General features: G+C 55.0%; 2 protein-coding genes across 4 annotated transcripts; one reads left to right on the top strand and one right to left on the bottom strand.

Moving 5' to 3' along the window:
* Positions 1 to 11: 11 nt before the first annotated feature.
* On the top strand, positions 12 to 5,909 carry PDCL (phosducin like). 2 transcript variants are annotated; one of them, XM_052667596.1, is made up of 5 exons: positions 12 to 80; positions 583 to 675; positions 1,051 to 1,225; positions 1,638 to 1,819; positions 2,412 to 5,909. In XM_052667596.1, the coding sequence occupies exons 3-5, from the start codon at positions 1,057 to 1,059 to the stop codon at positions 2,961 to 2,963; spliced, it is 903 nt and encodes a 300-aa protein (XP_052523556.1). In that variant the 5' UTR covers positions 12 to 80; positions 583 to 675; positions 1,051 to 1,056; the 3' UTR covers positions 2,964 to 5,909. The 2 variants fall into 2 exon arrangements, with proteins under 2 accessions (XP_052523556.1, XP_052523557.1); XM_052667597.1 differs by having other exon boundaries at positions 76 to 161.
* A 620-nt stretch (positions 5,910 to 6,529) lies between these two features.
* On the bottom strand, positions 6,530 to 15,844 carry PTGS1 (prostaglandin-endoperoxide synthase 1). 2 transcript variants are annotated; one of them, XM_052667595.1, is made up of 11 exons: positions 15,697 to 15,844; positions 12,126 to 12,242; positions 11,903 to 12,043; positions 11,240 to 11,383; positions 10,904 to 11,085; positions 10,735 to 10,818; positions 10,353 to 10,599; positions 9,630 to 9,916; positions 8,982 to 9,129; positions 8,515 to 8,902; positions 6,530 to 8,438 (listed from the first exon to the last, which is right to left on the bottom strand). In XM_052667595.1, exons 1-10 carry the CDS (start codon positions 15,800 to 15,802, stop codon positions 8,535 to 8,537), a joined length of 1,824 nt encoding a protein of 607 aa, XP_052523555.1. In that variant the 5' UTR covers positions 15,803 to 15,844; the 3' UTR covers positions 6,530 to 8,438; positions 8,515 to 8,534. The 2 variants fall into 2 exon arrangements, with proteins under 2 accessions (XP_052523555.1, XP_052523554.1); XM_052667594.1 differs by lacking the exon at positions 15,697 to 15,844 and having other exon boundaries at positions 12,126 to 13,608.
* Between the last annotated feature and the right edge of the window lie 2,672 nt (positions 15,845 to 18,516).

The raw sequence follows: 18,516 nt of genomic DNA, 5'->3' as shown, positions 1-18,516 counted from the left end.
AGCGGGCCGCCCTGCCCCGCTCCGCCCCGCCCCGTCCCGCCGTGCCCCGCGCGGAGCGCTCCGGAAGGCCTTGGGCGGCGGTGAGGCGTCAGGCCGGGCCGGGCTCGGAGGGGCGGGTTGGACGGGGCCCGGCGGGGCTTGGCGGCACCGCGGGCTCCTCGGTAACCTCGGCACTGCGCGAGGAGCGCTGCCGGCCCCGCGGGGTTCCGCGTCGGAAGCGTCTGAGCTGCCTGCTGTGGGGGGGAGGGGGAGAGGGGGGGGGACTGGGGCGGGGCCGTGCGGTGCCGTGCTGCCGTGCGGTGCTGTGCTGCCGGGCCGTGCTGTGCTGCTGAGTTCCCGTGCAGTGCAGTGCAGTGCTGCGCCGTGCCGGCGGACCCTCGGCCTGCAGCCGCTATGCGCAGTGTTGTGGCACCGCCTGCGCTGCCTCCACTCTCGCTCGATGTGTTTTGTGGTTTTGTGTTCTTGAGTTAAACACAACGCGGCTCTCCTCGGCACGGCGCTGCTTGTCCGCAGTGCGTTATTTCGGGGCGCGGCTGTTGGCACATCGCTGTGCGATGCTCTCACGGTCGGATCTCCCCGCAGGTGTTGCTGGCAGCCCCGCAGGAGCGCTGCTGAGCCCGCTGCCTGCTCCGAGGAACCGCCGGCAGAACGATTCCCGCTCTCGGAAACTGAACGGTACGTCGCTGGGCTGCCTGCCTGCAGGGCTGTGGTGGAGGCGGATGGGGCTCCCGAGTCACGCTTAGAAATTCGTTCTCCGTGGATAAAAACGCGTGGATATCCACTCGTGTGCCTCGCTGCAGAAACAGCCTTTATAACTGCGGCTTTTTGAGTGCTGAGACACAAAGTAGGGCTTTGTTCATCCTGAGTGTTAACTTAAATACGTTTGTCATTAAGAGTTCACTCACGTGTCGGACGTGTGGGGGTGAGCCCTGAGTGCTCCTGTGTGGGCAGAAGCTGCTCAGAAGGAATGAAGGCTGCTGTTGTACGTGTAAGGTGGTATCCTGTGCTGCACAGCTAAGAGGTGCGTGGTCTGTTCTGTTTATTCTTTAGAACGTAATGACTGCGTTGGATGATAAACTGCTGGGCGAGAAGCTACAGTATTATTACAGCAGTAGTGAGGGTGAGGATGAAGACAGCGAGAAGGAAGACAAAGAAGGGGAGAGCTCCATTCCCGACAGCGTTGGGGAGGTAGAGCTTAGCAGCGATGGCAGTGCAGTCAACACAGGTATTGCCATAGCACACTAACTGCTTTGTAAGTACTTTCTCTGTTGGAAAGTTTGTGTGGTTTCCTGCTTTGTTGTTGTTGTAACAAAAGACCTATTTTCAGGTATATTTGAGTCATTCCTGCAGTTGTGGGGTTCTTGAAGGCCTAGATATTAATCTGAGTTAACCTTCAACACAGTTCTGAAGGTAGCTCAGCTAGATAGATTTGTCTTTTTGGACAAAAACAGTTATAAACTCAAGGACAAACGGCAAGTCTATTCTTCTCTTTCATTACAGCATTTTGCATGCTGTACAGAAACCTTATGATAAGCCTGCTGATTTACTGCTGACTTCTATAAACTTACTGGAATTTTAACCAAGAGATGTAATTTTGTTACTGTATTATAGTTAAATGCCAGCATATTCAATTTCAGGTCCAAAAGGAGTCATTAACGACTGGCGAAGGTTTAAACAACTGGAGACAGAACAGAGACAGGAGCAGCGCAGAGAAATGGAGCGCCTCATAAAGAAGTTGTCTATGACGTGTAGATCTCACTTAGATGAGGAGACTGATAAGCAAAAGCAGAAAGAGCTTCAGGAAAAAATCAATGGAAAGGTAACATGACACAAAGGAATTGCCATTTAATTGCTGGATTTTTTTGTTTCATTACTTGTATGGAGCAGATATGAATCCTTATCTGGTCAGTAGATACATTTAACAAAGCAGGCGAGTAGAAACAAAAAACATGAACTGATGATTTCATTTCTACTGATGAGGTAATGTACTGTACTTGTTTTGTCAAATAAATGTTTGCTTAAAAGCTCATTGAAAAAGCTGGTGAAAGAGAAGAGATCTGAGGTCAGGCACGGTACCCAAATCAGTGCTCAGAGCTTAGTGAAAGCACACAGCTACCATTAACCTGAATTAAAGTGGGAGCGTGGAGCAGCCACTTGAGTTATTAGTTCAGCATGTGGGAACTAGCAAACCCAAGGCTGAAATCACTGTTCCCACCGGACACGGTTTCTAATTAGATCAAAATAGAGTGTAATACAGCAGGTGCTTGAGCCTTTGTGGGTTGCACTTGCCTGTTATTAAAGATGAGTGACCCACATTAATCCTCTTGATTTAAATTAATTATGTAAGAGACCCATATAGTGATGCAGGTCGTCTTTTTTTCTCTGTCATGTATCTTTCTGTGTATTTTTAGATGACGTTACAAGAATATAACATGATTCACAATGATGAAGATGATGAGGAATTTTTACAGCGATACAGGAAGCAGCGAATGGAGGAGATGAGACAGCAGCTGTACAGTGGGCAGCAATTTAAGCAGGTCTTTGAGATTAGCAGCGGAGAAGCGTTTTTGGACACGGTTGATAAAGAGCATAAGAGCACTCTGATCATGATTCATATTTACGAAGATGACATCCCTGGCGCTGAATCCCTGAATGGCTGCATGATCTGTCTGGCTGCTGAGTATCCAACAGTTAAATTTTGCAGAGTAAAGAGTTCCCTCATTGGTGCCAGCGCTCGCTTTACCAGTAATGCTCTGCCAGCTTTGCTGGTCTATAAGGCAGGGGAGCTTATTGGCAATTTTGTGCGGATCACTGACCAGCTTGGAGAAGATTTTTTTGCTGTTGATCTGGAGGCTTTTTTGCAGGAGTGTGGTCTGCTTCCAGAAAAAGACCTAGTGCTCCTGACTTCTATACATAATCCATCTGCGTGTTACAGTGAGGACAGTGATCTGGAAATAGACTGAACCTCTTACACCAGGGGGCCAGTAGGTGTAGCTGTACTGTGGGATGTTCTTGTGCTAGGGGTTGTTCCCTTACTTTCGTAGTGTGGGTATGTTGTTCTCCTCCATGCACTTGGATTTTTGCTTGTTAAAATTTTGTTCAAAATAATTTAAAGCATTCCTAACGTTTTCTTAAATTAACTCAGTGGGCTACATGTTAAAATGTATTTTACTAAGCATGAAGTTCTAACGCAATTCAGTAATGAAGTTTTTAGGCATCCATGTCTTTTATTAACCTGAAATTGAACTGCTGCCAGTGAGTTAACACAGCAAGGTCCCATCTTCCATTCTGCAGCTTTCAGTCCCATTCTTGGAACTGTCGTTCTAACAGTTGACATCAAATTTTGGTTTAGTACTCACTTGCAAATAACAACAACTTGATCCTGAAAACTGCTTTTCAGCTGGAGAGGGCTCTTCTTTCTTTAACCTGAGAGTCTGAGACTTAAATGGGAAAATCTTCCTTCTGGTACAGCTCTTGAAACATACGTAGGTTTTAAAATACCTACCACTGGAGTTCATGACAGTCACTTCAGCAGAAAATAATCTCTGCCTCTTCAGAGACAGAGAACCAATATACGTCCTGCAGAGCATCAAGGAGAGTTTTGTTGGCAAAATGCAGAACTGGGACTTACTAGCCTCAGGATTTTTAATAGCTCTGAAATCCTCAAAACTTAAATAAGTGCTGATGTTTGTCTCTATCTGTCTGCACATTGCCTGCTTAAGCTGGGTCTTGAGATACATTTTGAATATTAATAATCCCTGGACCTGACAGATGACTGGAAGGCTTTGTGGGAAGTGAGCCCTGGGCCAGTGGACAAGCTCCTGAACGGGAGCTCCCTTATCTGAAGCTCAGTACGTGGTTTCTGCACAGTCTTTGGCAGAATCAGAAGCGTTGCCACTGTCCTGTTTTTCCTCCCTCTGGGAGCATGGGGTTTTCTTGTACAGTGCATCAGCAGAGTTCCCTGGCAGAGAAGATGCTGTGGAGTTGAGGTGAAAGCATTGTAGCTGTGAAAGTTGCACAGTGACACTGGTGACTCTTTCTCCAAAAACTGTGGACGCAGATTAAAAGCCAAGCAGTGCTGGCTGAGCCCATTTGTCTTTTCAGTAAGTTATTGCTCCTGAATGCTGTGTATTGCGCTTCCCTTCTGCAGCAAGTTTGTTATCATTTGTTAGTGATTATGTTGTTATTAAGTGTGTTTGTTTTGTTTGTGCTCCACTTACTTTATAGGTAGTGATACTGGGAAGTAACTGAAGTAATTTCCAGGGTTTCTACTGCATTTGCAGTTCACCCTGCTTCCAGCAAGTCTAGCACTTTGTAGCTGTGACATAAGCAGCATTAGAAACCATTAGCAGTGTGTAGTGAATGCAAGCATGGAAACCTCCAGTGATGCAGAGCAGGGCCAAGGCTTTGCTGGCCAGATGACGGTGTAATCTCCCTGCACCTCCTGCAGATGAGCACGCTGAATGTGAGCACTGTGTACTTAGTTGTTACTGAATTACATCTCCTGGACACTTAATTGGATATTATGTTTGCTTTCTCACACGTGACTTATTGTGTTTGTTATTTAATTTTGAGGGAAGTAGACTGTCCTTACGTAAATATGATGTAATGCTATGTTTAATGATTACATTCAATTGCAAGTTTTATGTGAGGCGCTTCGGAGCACCAGGGAGAAGTGCAAAAATTTCCTTGTAAGCATTAGGTTCATAGTAAGAATAGATCTTAGGACAAGGATAAGCATTTATGGTTGTATGTATTCAAACTATTTTTAAAAGTAGTATAAGCAGACGGGTAAATAATTTGTAATTAAAAATAGCTGAAAGAGCATTTGTAGCTGTTTTAAGGAAAGTGGCAGAAAGCCAAAGTTTAAAATGTAGTGAGAGATTCGGGTTACTTGAAATTAAGTCAGAGTGTGGGTATCCTGCATTTCAGAAAAAAAAGTCACACCAACCATGATTTGTATTCAGGATGAGATTCAGTCAGTCTGCAGTGCAGACAGGCACATGTTAGCACCACAGTAGAAGCTGGTTTGAAGGGGGAAGAGCTGAGTCTGAGTTACTTTGAAGTTTTATTTGTACCAAGCAGGGGTTGAGGCCCAAGGCTGTAAAGCTGCAGCAGGATCAGAACCTCTCCTGCTGCTCCATCTGATGGCCTGCAGCAAGGTGACTGAGTCCTGGTTATGAGGTTTTGGTGCTGAGGTATGAGACAGATGGTTTCTGCTGCCTTAGCAAAAGGGGGGAAAAAGACGTGTAAGAGAAGCCTGAATCCAATTCATCATTGATCTGAAAGAAAAGAAGGAGCACAAGGGCGAAGAGGGGTAAGGAGAAGATGTGTGTTTGCTGCTGAGAAGCAGGGCTGGAGTGCTGCTGTTGCTTTTGCCTGTTCCTGAAGCTAAATCCTTCCAAACTGACCAGCCAGTAGTTCTGTGCCCCCAAACCCAGCATTCTTACTGCATGCAAAGCAGCATAGCAGAGTAGAACAGATTTTAGGATAGGTTTGTTATCAATTTGTTACTGTCCATTCAATACAAATTAGAACTTCAGCTCACTAACACTGTATCTGTAAATGTTTTAGTTGAAGTGTTAAAGTCTGCTTTATTTATCTTAATTTAAATGAGGTCCTTACCTGCAGATTAAAAACTGGATTGTATATGCATATATATATGCACATTATAGATATATATGCATTAGAGAATGGAAATTAAAATGAAATTGTATCAACACGTCCCTACAATAAAAGTTTTGAAACATTCTGGTTTGGCCGTGAGCGTCAGGATTTGGGTTTGAGGCAGATGCCTCTCCTTGCCTCCAAGCTGTTGTGTTCCATCACCGTCAGAACTCCACTTTTATTGATGCATTCCTACTAAATTGCTTGACTTTGAATAAAGGAAGTCTTTTAATATTGCCAAAGATGTTTCATCTATGTTTTCTGGCACAGCACAAAATGCTGTTCTGGGCAGAAACTTGATGGGATGTTCCAGCATTTTTCAGAGCTGTGAAAGGCTCTGGTGCAGCAGGCAGTGGTACAGATACAAGCTGTATGCTTGGATATTTTGTCTCTTGCATTAGGCCTTATCTTGGCCAAAAGTCCTCTGTAATTTACATTCAGGATGAGATTCAGCTGCCAGACACTGGCTGAAAGTGGGAAAGTTGCTGTGCCCATGCTGTGCCCTGGCAGCAGCTCGCCCTGCAGCTCCCAGAGGTGGTGGGTGCTGGGCAGCTACCTGCAAACTGTCCTTTGGGATCTGCCTGTTCTTTCCTCCCCCCCTTCCTCCCACCAGCACCCTGCTGCTTTTTTTAGTGCATCTGGTGAAACTGCTCTGAGATAAAAGCATTGTGAAAGGTTGGGAGTCTCGAGCAAAGCGGCTGCGGTCGGTTTCCTTCCTTGTGTCTTGGCAGAGTCTGTGCAGGCATTGCTCAAGTCTGAACATTTTTGGCTGCAGTTGTGACAGCATGAAACAAACTTAAATCCATTAGGTCCACAGAGCAAAAGGGCTTGGAAAAAAAGCTACTGGTGCTGGAAAACAAGGTTGGTATTTATTGCCTTTAATCGTTTGCAGATACTCAGCCTGGTTTGCTCGTCTGAAATAGGACAGTAAGTGGTAAACAGTAATGCTGGTGAAAGTTTGGTGAGCAACACTTCTTTCTACTGCCATGTTACATGCGCTGTGTTTGCAGTCTGTCCTTCCTGTGTCCTGTTTTCTATCTGCTGCTTCTCCAGCACAGGACAAATGCACACACATGGCCAAGGTGAATTTGGCTCTCCTGCCTGGTGGTGCAGCTCTGTTTAGTCCTGTGTCTGCTTGTGGAGATGGAGGAAGGCAGCGGCTCCGCTGCTGGGCTGTGCTTTTCCTTGTGCCTGTCTGTTCTGGTGCTACAGCCACATCCCATCTCCTTCAGAGTGCTGGGGGTTTATTTGTAGGAACACCAAAAAGAGAACTACTATTAAAAGCACTGCAGGAGCAGATCTCTTCCTCCTAGTGTCCACTTTGGTAATTTTGTGTCCAGTGAATCATTAGACTACACACTGCAGGTCACACGAACACAAGCAGATGTTGTCTTTTCTGCTCCTCACACGGCATGCACAGCACAGTGCTCTCCTGTGCACATCAGCCCGCAGGCACACAGTGCCACTGCGCTCCCCAGAGATGCTGAACAAGGGGCTGAAGGACCAGCAAAGAGCATGGGGGGGCTGGGGGCTGTGCTATTCCTGGGGAAACGTCCCCTCGGTGGCACAGAGCACTGAGACAGCTCTCTATGTGCACGCTTATCGGCTGGTAACAAACAATGCTGGCTGGCTGTGATAGCCACAAACAAAAGCAGGATACTTGTGGCCTAACCGAAACAAGGAGGATGCTTGGAGCTGGAGCCCTGCACACAGCAAGGCCACAGGCATGCTCTGCCAGTGTGACACTGGAAGCACACGGTGCACGGATCGCAGTGCGTGGTGATGCCTGGGGACATGGCAGCAGTCCTCGGCTGTGTGCTGCTCTCACTGGATGCCATTTGCTGTCTGACCATGCTTCCACCCAAGCATGGCAACTGCAGCAAGGGCTGGGACCCAGGAAATCCCTGTGCCCCGTGTGAGTGCTGCTGAGCCTTCCCCACCTCCACCTGGGTCCCAGGCACCTGCCTTGGCCTGTCTCTGCACTGCGAAAGCCTGAGAACTTGGAGGAAATGAGAGTGGTTTTTAACATTGTTTATTTTAGAGGTCCATTTTCTAGGATCTGGCTGGGACCAAGGCCAGCAGCCCTGGCTGCCAGTGATCACGTCATGCTGTTGGTGAGGGCTTATGTCTGCATGTGCTGTGGAGCAGGTCAAGCAGGCGGTGTGCCTTTGGAACGTTGTTTACTGAGCTATTAATGCAGGAAAGTGCAATGAGCAGAGGGTGGGGGAGTCTTTATAGGATGATGTGCACAGAGGTAGCTCAGAGCAGCCTGTTGTATGCCAGGATAGCAGTACAGAGGGGGGACACAGGGCTCTGGGAGCTCCCCAGGGCTGGGCAGCTGGCATGGTCACCCTCTGTCCAGTGCCAGGCAGGATGGAAGGCACAGAGGGCTGCTGTGGGGAACCAGGTGAGAGCACAGCCTGCAGCGCGTCTGCAGCACATCCTCCCCAAGGAGGCCAGGAAGGCTCTGCATGCTGCATGCTCTCTGGAGTATGATGCCCCACAGCAGACGTGGGCAGTGGGAGCTGAGGGAGAGGAGCAGAGAGGCCAGGAGCATCCTGGGACACTGGGATTTACCAAGTGAGCTCCCAAGCCGGCTTAGTGCGAGGCAGTGGTAGGAAGATTAGGTCTGCTGAGGTCTCCTCAAGCACTCGAGCTCTTCCCAAGGTGAGCACCAGCCTCTCCCTGCTGGTGTGGGGCAGAGCTGGAGCCCACCCAGGGCAGGATGCTCTGCTGGCACAGGATGAGCAGAGCACCGGCCCCAGCGCTGCCTGCAGGGACAACAGGGACACTCAGCACCGGGCAGAGGTCTGTTCCCTCCCTGGGCTGGGTGAGGCCAGGCCGTACCTGTGTGGGCTGTGCTGCTGCTACAGCTCTGTGGATGATGCTCCACCCGCACGGCTGCTGTCGGTCTCACCTGCTGCCACTGCATCGGGCACACGGAACGCCACGTACGGACACTTCTTCACGTTGAGGCACACGAGTTTCTCCAGTGATGCTGTCTTGACGATCTCGAAGCCGGTTGCTCCACCAAAGGTACTGGGCTTCCAGTACTCTGGGGAGCAGATGGGATTCCCAAGAAGTCCCTTCAGTGAAAATGGAGCGCCAATCTCCACCATGCTTTCCCCAAAGATGCCGTTGGGTTGGGGTTTCTCAAGCAGCAACCCTGGATAAAACTCCAGAGCATCGATGTCTCCATACAGCTCCTCCAGCTCTGCTGCCTTCTTCTCCTCTCCTGCACCGAGAGAACCCCAGAGACCTCAGCATGGGCTGGGCCAGCAGCCCCTGAGCCCAGCTGGGGGAGTGGGCCCTACCTGTGAGCTCCTGGAAGGACACGTAGGGCTTCAGGCCAAACCTCTTCCGGTACTCATTGAAGGGCTGCAGCCTCAGCTGCCGCGACTCCTCGATGACTCCAACGGCAACTCCCAACACATTGGCGTTGATGTTTTGCCCCCCACCGATCTGCACGAGGAGAAGATGAGGAGGAGCATGCCCACATGAGCAGACCCCAGCCTCATCCTGGCCCTGCTGACACCCGGGCCCTGGGGTGGGGGTCGCCGGGTTTGGAGTCACAGCAGGAGTCCTGAGAGCAGCAGGTCTGTGTGGAAGCCGTGCTGCTTCACACGAGTCAGAAATGTTGATACATCACTTGGAAGAGAACATCCATGTGATGGCAGCAAAGAACAGTATGGGACAAGCTGTTCCATGCGGCACAGCCTGGCCTGGGGCCTCCCGCGCACCGCACGCTCCTGGCTGCAGCACCGTGTTTACTGCAGCGTCCCAGGACCAAGCGCACAGCACTGCCACGGCTGCACTGCTCATGGGGAGGGCCACAGCATGCACAGCACCGCCAGGAAATTTGGCAAATGCTACACGTGGGTTGGACACACACACCAAGCACTGTGGTAGCACAGACGGGACACCACAGCCCCACAGGATGCACCAGCAGCACAGGGTCTTACCCTTCCTGCAGTCTGCCTGGAAAAGGACTCCACCAGGGCTTCTATACCGTAGTCCATGAGCATGGAGGTGTTGTAGAGGAACTGCTCATAGCTGTACTCCTGTCCCTGGATGGTGAAGGAGTCGGGCATCAGCCCGTGCCAGTGGTAGAGCTGGTTGAACTCCACCGCAATGCGATTCCGGTACTGGAACTGCTGCTCGAACAGCAGCTCAGGGTCAAACTTGAGGCTCAGGAAGTACCCGCTGAGGTGCTGGACGTAGTCCTCAATGACAATCTTGATGGTCTCCCCTGGGCAGGAGGTGAGAGAAGAAAGTGTCAGTGGGGGCAGTGCCCCTCAACCCCCCTGCTGCAGGGCACTGGGCTGGGCGCGCTACTCACATGCAGTGCAGGCCCCCCCTGACTCTGCGCTGGGGAACTTGGTGGGGAATTTCTCTCTGAATTACTTTTCCACCAAAAACGGTCATTTTGCCGAAACAGAAATGGTTTTTGAGAAAGCCAACCCCAGCATGCTGCTTAATAGAACATGTTGGCGTGGGTCCTTAATTGCTTTACTGCAGTCTCACACCAAGTCACTTCCATCCAGAATCCAGAAAAGAATATTAGAATGAAATTATTCAGAGTTTTAGCTAAATCATTCAAAACTAAATCTGTTGACAGACAAAAGCCAATGAACTCCAGCAGGCTGTGAGAGGAACTCCCCAGCCCCTAACACTGCAGCACCCACCGATGAGGATGAGCCGCGCTGTCTGGAAGAGCTGCTCGTCACCCCAGGTGGGATGCTCCTGCTTCAGAATGTCACAGACACGGTTGTGCTCACGCAGCCAGAGCGTGGCATACATGCAGAGCCCCGGCAGCAGCCCAAACACCTCCTGCCCCATTGCCAGCTGCTTCTCCTTGGGGACGGCAGGCGGGTAGACCATGTGCACCGGCACCTCGGTGACAGAGGGGGGGTACACCTCCCCGTTCACCACCTCGGGGGAACAGGAACAGCAAGTGAGTTGGAGAGGAAGCCACATGATCCTGGCAGCTGCCAGAGGGATGTGGGCTTCCAGCAATCTTGGGGCATGGGACCGAGACGCATCTCAGTATATCATGCCGTGCAGTACCTGGAATTTGAGCTTCCCATCTTGGAAGAGCCGCAGCTGGTGCTGCCGCTGCAGGTTGTCCCCATACACGTGCCCCAGGTCCACCTGTGGGAGCACACGGTGTGAGCGGGGCGGCAGCCTGCCCGGGCCCATCGCCGTGTGTCCACATCACCGAGCCCTGAGCCCTCACCCCGTGCCCCAGTGCCTTGGTGAAACCGCGTCCCATCTTTCCAGAGGTCTTGAAGAACTGGTGGGTGAAATGCTGGGCGAAGAAGGCAAACATCAAGTTGGTGCCCCGGGGGTCAGCTTCAAATTTGTGCCTCAGCAGGAAGCGCTCAGCCAGCAGCTGGGCGTCAGGGAGCTGCTGCTTCCCTGTGGAGGACAGGGGCTGATGCTGGTGCCATGCAGCTCAACCACTGCAGCACAGTGCAGGCAGCGAGTGTGTGGCACCAGGCAGGAGCCAGACACTGCTCTGTAGACCCAGCCCATGCTCATCACTTTCCATGTTCCTGTGCCAACCACATACCTTTGGTCCCCATGGGCGTGGGACACTCCTTCGGCACCGGTGGGAGGATGCGTGTGTAATAGCTGACATTGGCGTAGGCCTCCCAGCTGATGTAGCCATACTGGGAGTTGAAGGTGGGAGGGCTGGGGATGAGGTTGGCGCGAACTGGAAGGAGAGAGCTGAGTTGGTGCCACGGGGCAGCACAGACCTCAGGCATCCCAGTCCACGTCCTGCTGTGCTGTGCTGTGCTGTGCCCCCCCATCAGAGGCTGCAGGTCCCTGCATGAGCGGATGCTTCTGCTTCTGCACTAATGGATTCCTGGATGATGAATTAGACGACAAACATGCATAAATGCTGAAATCAACAGCCAAATCCTTGTGAACACGTCCCTATGGCTCTAAGAGCTGGAACCTAAATATTTATGCAAAGTGATAAATGCAAGGACATGAGTAACAAGGGCCAGCTCCATATTTCCACCAGCTGCTCCTCGTGCGGCCGCTTCAGAGCCCTTTATAGGGGGAACATGGAGTGCTGACAGCAGCCATTGCTTGGTGCTCAGCTTGTGTGCAGGGTGCTTCCCACTGCTAACATCACCTGCATGCAGGTGGCGCAGAGCAAAGTGACCCAGCCTGGTGCCACCCATACCCACACTGATGCCCAGAGTCCTGGTGCCACCCCTCATACCTGTGAGCACGAGCCTCATCAGAGTGTCTCTGACAAATGTGCTGTTGATGATGTCCCAGAGCCACCTGAAGTGGGTGAGGACAAAGTGGTAAAAGGCAGGACTGGGCTTCAGCAGGTCACGTAGGCGTGTCCAGAGCTCAGCTGTGGGACACAAACACAGCACAGCACTTGGCACCAGGCAATGACAGCTCAGTGCCCACCCAGAACAGTGCCGTGGACTTACGTGAGGTGCAGTTGGCCCCAAAGTACCCCGTCCGTGTGCAGTCACACTCGTAGCCTTCCAGGCCGACGCGCACACACACACCCAGGTGCTGGCAGGGGTAATAGCAGCATGGATTGACTGGGGGGAGAGAGGAGAGGTCACCATCCACCTGCAGTGCCACCGTGTTGGGCGCTTTGCTGCACCTCAGTGGGGCCGTGCTGCCCTGCACACAGCCAAGCCCAGCGCAGCAGGAGGCAGCAGAAAGGCACTGATGGAGCCTTGTGCACGGACTGCTGTGCCCCAGAGCTGCAGAAATCCCTGCAAACACCACCATTAATAACGGCAATTGTCCGGGCCGCAGTTTGCTTTGGCACAGGGCTTTTCTGCTCTGAGTGGAGGAAGGGGCTGACTGCTGGGCTCCTTCCTCCCAGCCCTAGCCTGGTTGCTTCCTCCACAGCTGCCCCTTTGCCTGCACACCCTGGCTGCAGCTACCAGATAAGCGCCCGTCCTGCCCTCCTCACGACATCACCCAGCCAGTGCGACTGTGGTCACAGGGGGCACGCTGAGGTCCCAGTCCATCCCAGCAGCTCCTCCTGGGCCGTGCTGGAGGTGTCACTGCAGCCCTGGGGGCTGTGCAGGGAGAAGCCTGAAAGCACCGTGTTGTGGCATCACGCCCCCAGTCTGCCAGCACTCAGGCAGCTGCAGCAGCACAGGACAGCTGAAGCACGATGGGGCTGCAGAGAGGGCAGCCCAGGAGCTGGAAGCGGCTGCGGTGGGGCTGTGCTATGTAAACCGTCCTTGGCACGCAGTGCGCAGCTGCCTCCAGCAGGAGCTGCCACGGGGAGCCTGGTGGACACAGCACTGAGGGACAGACTTTGCTCAAAGGCACTGGGAACTGTCACCATCAGTGTCCATCCACAGCTGCTGTGGGGGTTGCACTCCCAGCCCTAAGGGCTCTGCCTGATCTGGTTCAAATTCTGCAGGGTCTGGAACCAGGCTCTCATGCAGACTGGCACAATACATTTTCCATTGGAAATTGAAGCTAAAACCAAACATCTCTGACAAATCAAGCTAAATGTGCAGCCTTGCAATTTCCCAGACATCTCAGGGCACTTCTCAGCACTGGGACCCTGAACCATCACACTATGGGGCTAGCCCACAGGGTGCAGCTCCCAGCCCTTCCTTCGAGCTCCCTTTCACCTTGCACCTTTCCATGTCTCCAAATGCTGTCACATCCCTGAGTGGAAGCAGCAGCAGGTCCTTATTTATCTCATACAATTTAACTTCAGACCACTCCCCTGTCGTTTCACAGCACTGAACTCGCCAGCACGGCCACGGTGCAGCTCAGCTGAAGCATCCTCAGAGTGCTGCTGCCCCGTTAGCTCCGTGTTCCACCCCGCTGCAAACACCGACACCTACAAGTGCAGCCCCGCTCCGTGCCCAGGGCTCTGCAGGCTGCTGCCTGCTCTGGGTTCACAGCGGTGTCAGTGGGGACCCGCGGGCGGGGTGGAGCAGCACGTCCCAGCCAGGGGCACGGAGCGCGTCCCGGCGTGCAGCAGCCACCTCCACCCCGAGCAGGAATCCAGCGGTGTGGCCGCAGGTGTGCGACACGCTGCTCCCGCCCCCGGCCCCAGACTGCAGCCCCTCCGTGACGGCACAGCCGGCGAATGCCCAGATAGCTGCTGAAAAATGCCTCGTTTTGGGGTCAACATCCGCTCCGCCAACCGCAGCCAAACTGACGACATGGGGTGAATCATGAGCAGGCTGGGCTCACCGGGTGGAACGTTCTCAGTGTGTACATGGCTCCGAGCTGTGAAGACAGTGAACGGTTCGCACTTGTTTTTCTGATTTGTGAAGGTTTCTTGGGCCCAGGAGCCACTCCCAGCACACTGCAGCCAGACTGTCATCTGCAACAGCTTCTGGCTGCACAGCAACCTGCGGGGCTGCAGCTGCACCACGCACACGGGGAGCCCGACTGCAGGTAGTAGGAATGGACCCAGATCTGCAGGAGGAATCGCGGGTCTGAGCCCAGCTGAGGCGGTGACACCAGGGACAGCTGTGCCTGTGAACAGGGCTGGGCTTGAGGAGGATGCAACTGGAGAAGCTCTGTTAGACTGCAGAAACATGTGCTCCTACACAAATACACAGCCCCGAGGCGAAGGCAGCAGACAGGTGCCAAGGGCAATATCCGCAGGGGAAAGCAGAGAGACGCTGTGGGAGCCCAGCCCAGGTCACAGCCAGAGAAAGTCTCGAAGGAGGGAAAACGTTACTGCTCTGAGCCAAGGAGCTGCCTGCAAAGAGGTGAGGAGATGTGCAAGCACCCAACAGGCAGGGGTTATTCTGTCCTCAGGAGCTTGGAGCCATCCACAGGGTTCACTGCACCACAGGTCCCAGCACGGTCCCCCGATCTCTCAGTCAGCTCTCTTTGCTCATCAAAGCTTGGGAGATAATCCCTGTGTGATGCAATCTGTCTTGACCCCGTTCTGCCACCAGCAGCACCAGGGTTGTGCCATCATGGTTTGTCCATCCCAGCAGCCGTGGGCTGGCTGTCCCCAGAGGTCTCCAGGTCCTGTCCTGTGGGACCCACTGCATGGCTGCCTGCTACTGTCTCCCAGAGCCACACTTTGGTGCATGAAAGCAGCCCTGTGAGCCTGGCTCATGTTCCCTTTTGGACGCACACCCACTGCTACAGGGAAGTCTCCACCTTAGGGCCATTGTTTCTGTGCAGGAACAGCCACTGCACTGCAGGAGGGCTGTGGGTGCTGGGAGGAGGCCATGACCCATCCCTACAGCCCCTCTGCCCCATGCAGTCCAAGCCCTCTGCAATGGGGTCTCTGTCCCTTCCTGCCATGTAGTGATGGGGTCACCACTACCGCCTGCAGCACACACAGCCACAGCACACAAGGGATGCCCAGCACAGCACGCTCCTGTGCTGCTTTTGCCATGAAGGCTTCACCAAGGAACTGCCAAACCCCGTAAGTTCTGTGTGCTGGGTCTTGTAATGTAGAAGCAAAGAAAATGATTTCACAGCAGAGGAACACGGTCGGCATCCAACCTCAAACCTGAAGGGAACTGCCCAGGCCAGCACATGGATGCAGCTGGCAGCACTATTTCACATCGTGGTCTATGGCTGCATTCACCCTTCGACGCCTGAGCCCAGCGTGGGGCCAGCACACGGCATGCAGCGCAGCTCGAGGCCACGGGCATGGGACAAGGCGCGGGTCAGAGGGCAGCAGCTGCGCCCAGAGCCGCGGGCACGACGCTCGTTCTCCCCAGGAGCTCCAGGCGGCCGCCGGCAGCCGTCGGGGCAGCTCAGAAGGGGCCCTTCCTGCAGCGCCCGCAGCCCACTGCCACGACCTCACCTCGGGCCGGGCACCAGCAGGGGCAACGGTCGCGATCCTGCCCCGAGACCACCGCGAGAGACAGCGCCAGGGGCCTCGACCTCTCCACGCCCTCTCCCCCGTCACGCAGACCCTGGCCCCGCCGCCGCTCCGCGCTCCGCGGGCGCTCCCGGTCCCGCACTCCCTGTATCGGCTCCCCCCGCGCCCCGGCACCGCCTCGGGGTCTCCCCCCGCCGCTCGTCCCCTCGTACCGGTGCCGGCGGCCACGGCGCTCCCGGCGGCGCAGAGCAGCATCGCGTGGGTGACAAGAAGCAGCAGCGCGGCCGGGGGGACCCGGGCCCGGCACCCACCGCCCATGGCGACAGGCAGCTCCGCCGCGTCCCGCGCTGCCCGGCCCGGTCCCGCCGCCCCCGCCCCTGTCGCACCTCCTCCCGCCCCCGGCGGCACGGGGCCGCCTCCAGCCCGGCCCCCGGGGGGACCCCGCGCTCCTCCAGGGCCGCGCCCCGCTCCTCGCGTCCCCGCGTCCCGTCCCGCCCCGTGCCCCGGGGGCGGCGGTACAGCTCGGGCGGCAGCGCCGTGTCCGAGCCCGGCACCCCGGGGGTTGTCCGCAGCCGCCAACGGCGGAACAAATGGGGTTACCGGGAGCGTCGCCGTGCCTCCCGCCTGGCGCTGCTCCCAGCCCGGTGCCCGCGGGGCAGGATCGGGCCGGCAGGCGGGGGACATCCCCGGGCCTGGTGGCACCGTCCGGGCTGCTCCAGGTGGAGGGCAGCAGCCGCGTTTGGGGCTACTGGGGCTTTGCTGTCACCTATCAGAGCTGCAGAAGCCCAAAACAAAGAGCGGCTACACACCGTTCCGCACCGCTCCACTCCGCACCAATCAGACGGGCGCCGTGCAGCCTCCTGGAGCACCGCGCGCTGCTCCTGCGCTCGGGGTGAGCCCTGCCTGCATCCAGCACGGCTCTTGGCGGGAGGGCCGGCGGATACGGCACGGCTGGGAGGGCGGCTCCGGGAAGGACCGGTGCGGAGCCGTGTGGGCGCTCCGCCGTCGCTCCACCGCAGCCGGGGGCGGTGGAAGGGGACACGGCCTTCGCCATCACCCACGTGTGCATCGTGCCGAGCTGCACGGCTCCGTAGGGAGGCAGCAGAGCACCGCCAATGGCAGCGCGGAGCCGGGAGGAGCGCTGGGAGGCTCAGAGCAATTCTCGGCCCTCCCTCACTGGGACTTCTCCCGGGGGCTGCAGCAGAGCTTTTACCTGTGCCGGGGGTGGCACAGGGACACCGAACCGGCAGGGTCGGCACCGCAGAGCTCCTTCTGTCCCAGCGGAGGTGTGCCGTGCGGGAGCTGCCCTGGAAGCCAACAGCCCCGCTTCCTCCACCCTGTGCTTGGGGTCCTGCAGGTGTGCGTCCCCAGAGCTGAGCACCCACGGGCAGATCCGGCTCTGTGCAACCCTGTATGAGCTCTTTGAGTGGGGATGCGATTCGGGGGTAGATCCATCCCGAGGCAACGCCGGGCTGACAGCAGAGGAGCCAGAGCCATCGCTGTGCTGCTTCACCCTGGGGGAAAACCGAGAGTGCCACAATGAGTACCGATGGCCACGAGCACGCCACAGTATCACTCCTGTCGGGAGATGTGGGGCAGCTCAGGGTCGCAGCTCTCCCCGGAGCTGAGCAGGGTCTGCGGTACCCACGCTCAGTCCCAGCCCTTCCCTGCAGCACGGTGGATGAGGGCCAAGCACTTCCCCAGGACAGGGAGCTGACAGGCGCTGTTTGGGGGGCTACAAATCAGAGCTGAAAGGCCCCGGCTGGACAGGCTGTCTGGGAACTCGTAACCTGAGCCCCAGGAAAGAAGGACTCAGGAAAACGCTTTCAGCAATCATATTCATCATCTTCAGCCTGGCTCATTAGGCTCACTGAGCCCAGCTCCGCCACTGCCAACGCCTCCCGCGCACAGATAGAGCTCAGACAAATAAATGCTTCCAGCTTCCCGCTGGATGCAGCAGGTCAGGGAGCATCTGATGCCAATTACCTGCAGTGTAGGGTTCTCTCCCCAGCCCTAGCACCCAGCCCTCCCTGTGAGTGTGGGTGCTGGCCCCTGCGTGGCCCCATTGCTCTCTACTTCCCATGGGGCAGTCAAGGGTCTCCCATCCCTCGCAGGAGGAGTAGCCCTATGTCATCTATACAAAGGGGTCCTCCCTGCCAGAAATGGGACAGGCACAGCCATGTGGCTTCAGTGAGTGTGGCTGTGAAATGGGCACAGCCGTGATCACACAGTGGCTCTTCAGGGGCACCGCATGCTTCCCCTGCTGCAGGAGGGATGTCCCTAATTGCCCCAAAGGTCGGTGTCCCCGCACTGAGGCCACGTGTCAGGGACCCTGGGCAGGACGCAGTCACTCAGCATCAACGCTGGGGGCCAGGAAATTGCAGCAGACATGAACCTAAATACACCGTGTGTCACCCCCAGGTAATCAGGGCTCGGGCAGATTCTGGCTGACAGCTTAAATGCTTTAATTCTTCGGACGCTGCATTTCAAGGGGGTCCCATGTGCCATGAGCTTCTCCCTTCGAGCTGAAGGTTTGTCTGTAATTGGAGGCATGTTCCGTTCCCCTGAAACTAGCCAGGTTCCTGCTGGAGGAGGGGGCTGCGGGAAGGCAACAATTTCCCTTATGGAATTATTTACCTGATTAGAGAGTTTATTTTATCAAAATTGCTTCAGAATGGGGCCACTCAGTGTGTCCAGCACGGGGAGCTCCCTGGTGGGGCCGGTGGCCTGGAGACAGGTAATTTGTGTGCTTAATGGGACTAATCCACCAGCAATTACACCAATAGATTTCACGGCTGCAAAGTGCTCTGTTCCCATCAATTAAAAATCTGTTAAGAAGATTAGCGCAAAAAGGTATCAAAAGAAACCCAAGAGCTTCTTTCCTCACCAGCCCCCGAAAGCGAGTGTGGGAGTGCTGCTTTGCTCACAGGAGCACTGAGATCAGTCCTTCGAGGTGAGGGCTCCGCAGCCAAAGGAACCACTGACAGTTTTCCCTGACTTTCCTACCAAGAGGTCCTTTATGTTTAATTACA

This window comes from Tympanuchus pallidicinctus, unplaced genomic scaffold (genome assembly GCF_026119805.1).
Source record: "Tympanuchus pallidicinctus isolate F22 unplaced genomic scaffold, pur_lepc_1.0 scaffold8, whole genome shotgun sequence".
Classification (NCBI taxonomy): domain Eukaryota; kingdom Metazoa; phylum Chordata; class Aves; order Galliformes; family Phasianidae; genus Tympanuchus; species Tympanuchus pallidicinctus.
This window is presented reverse-complemented; position numbering and strand designations above follow the sequence as displayed.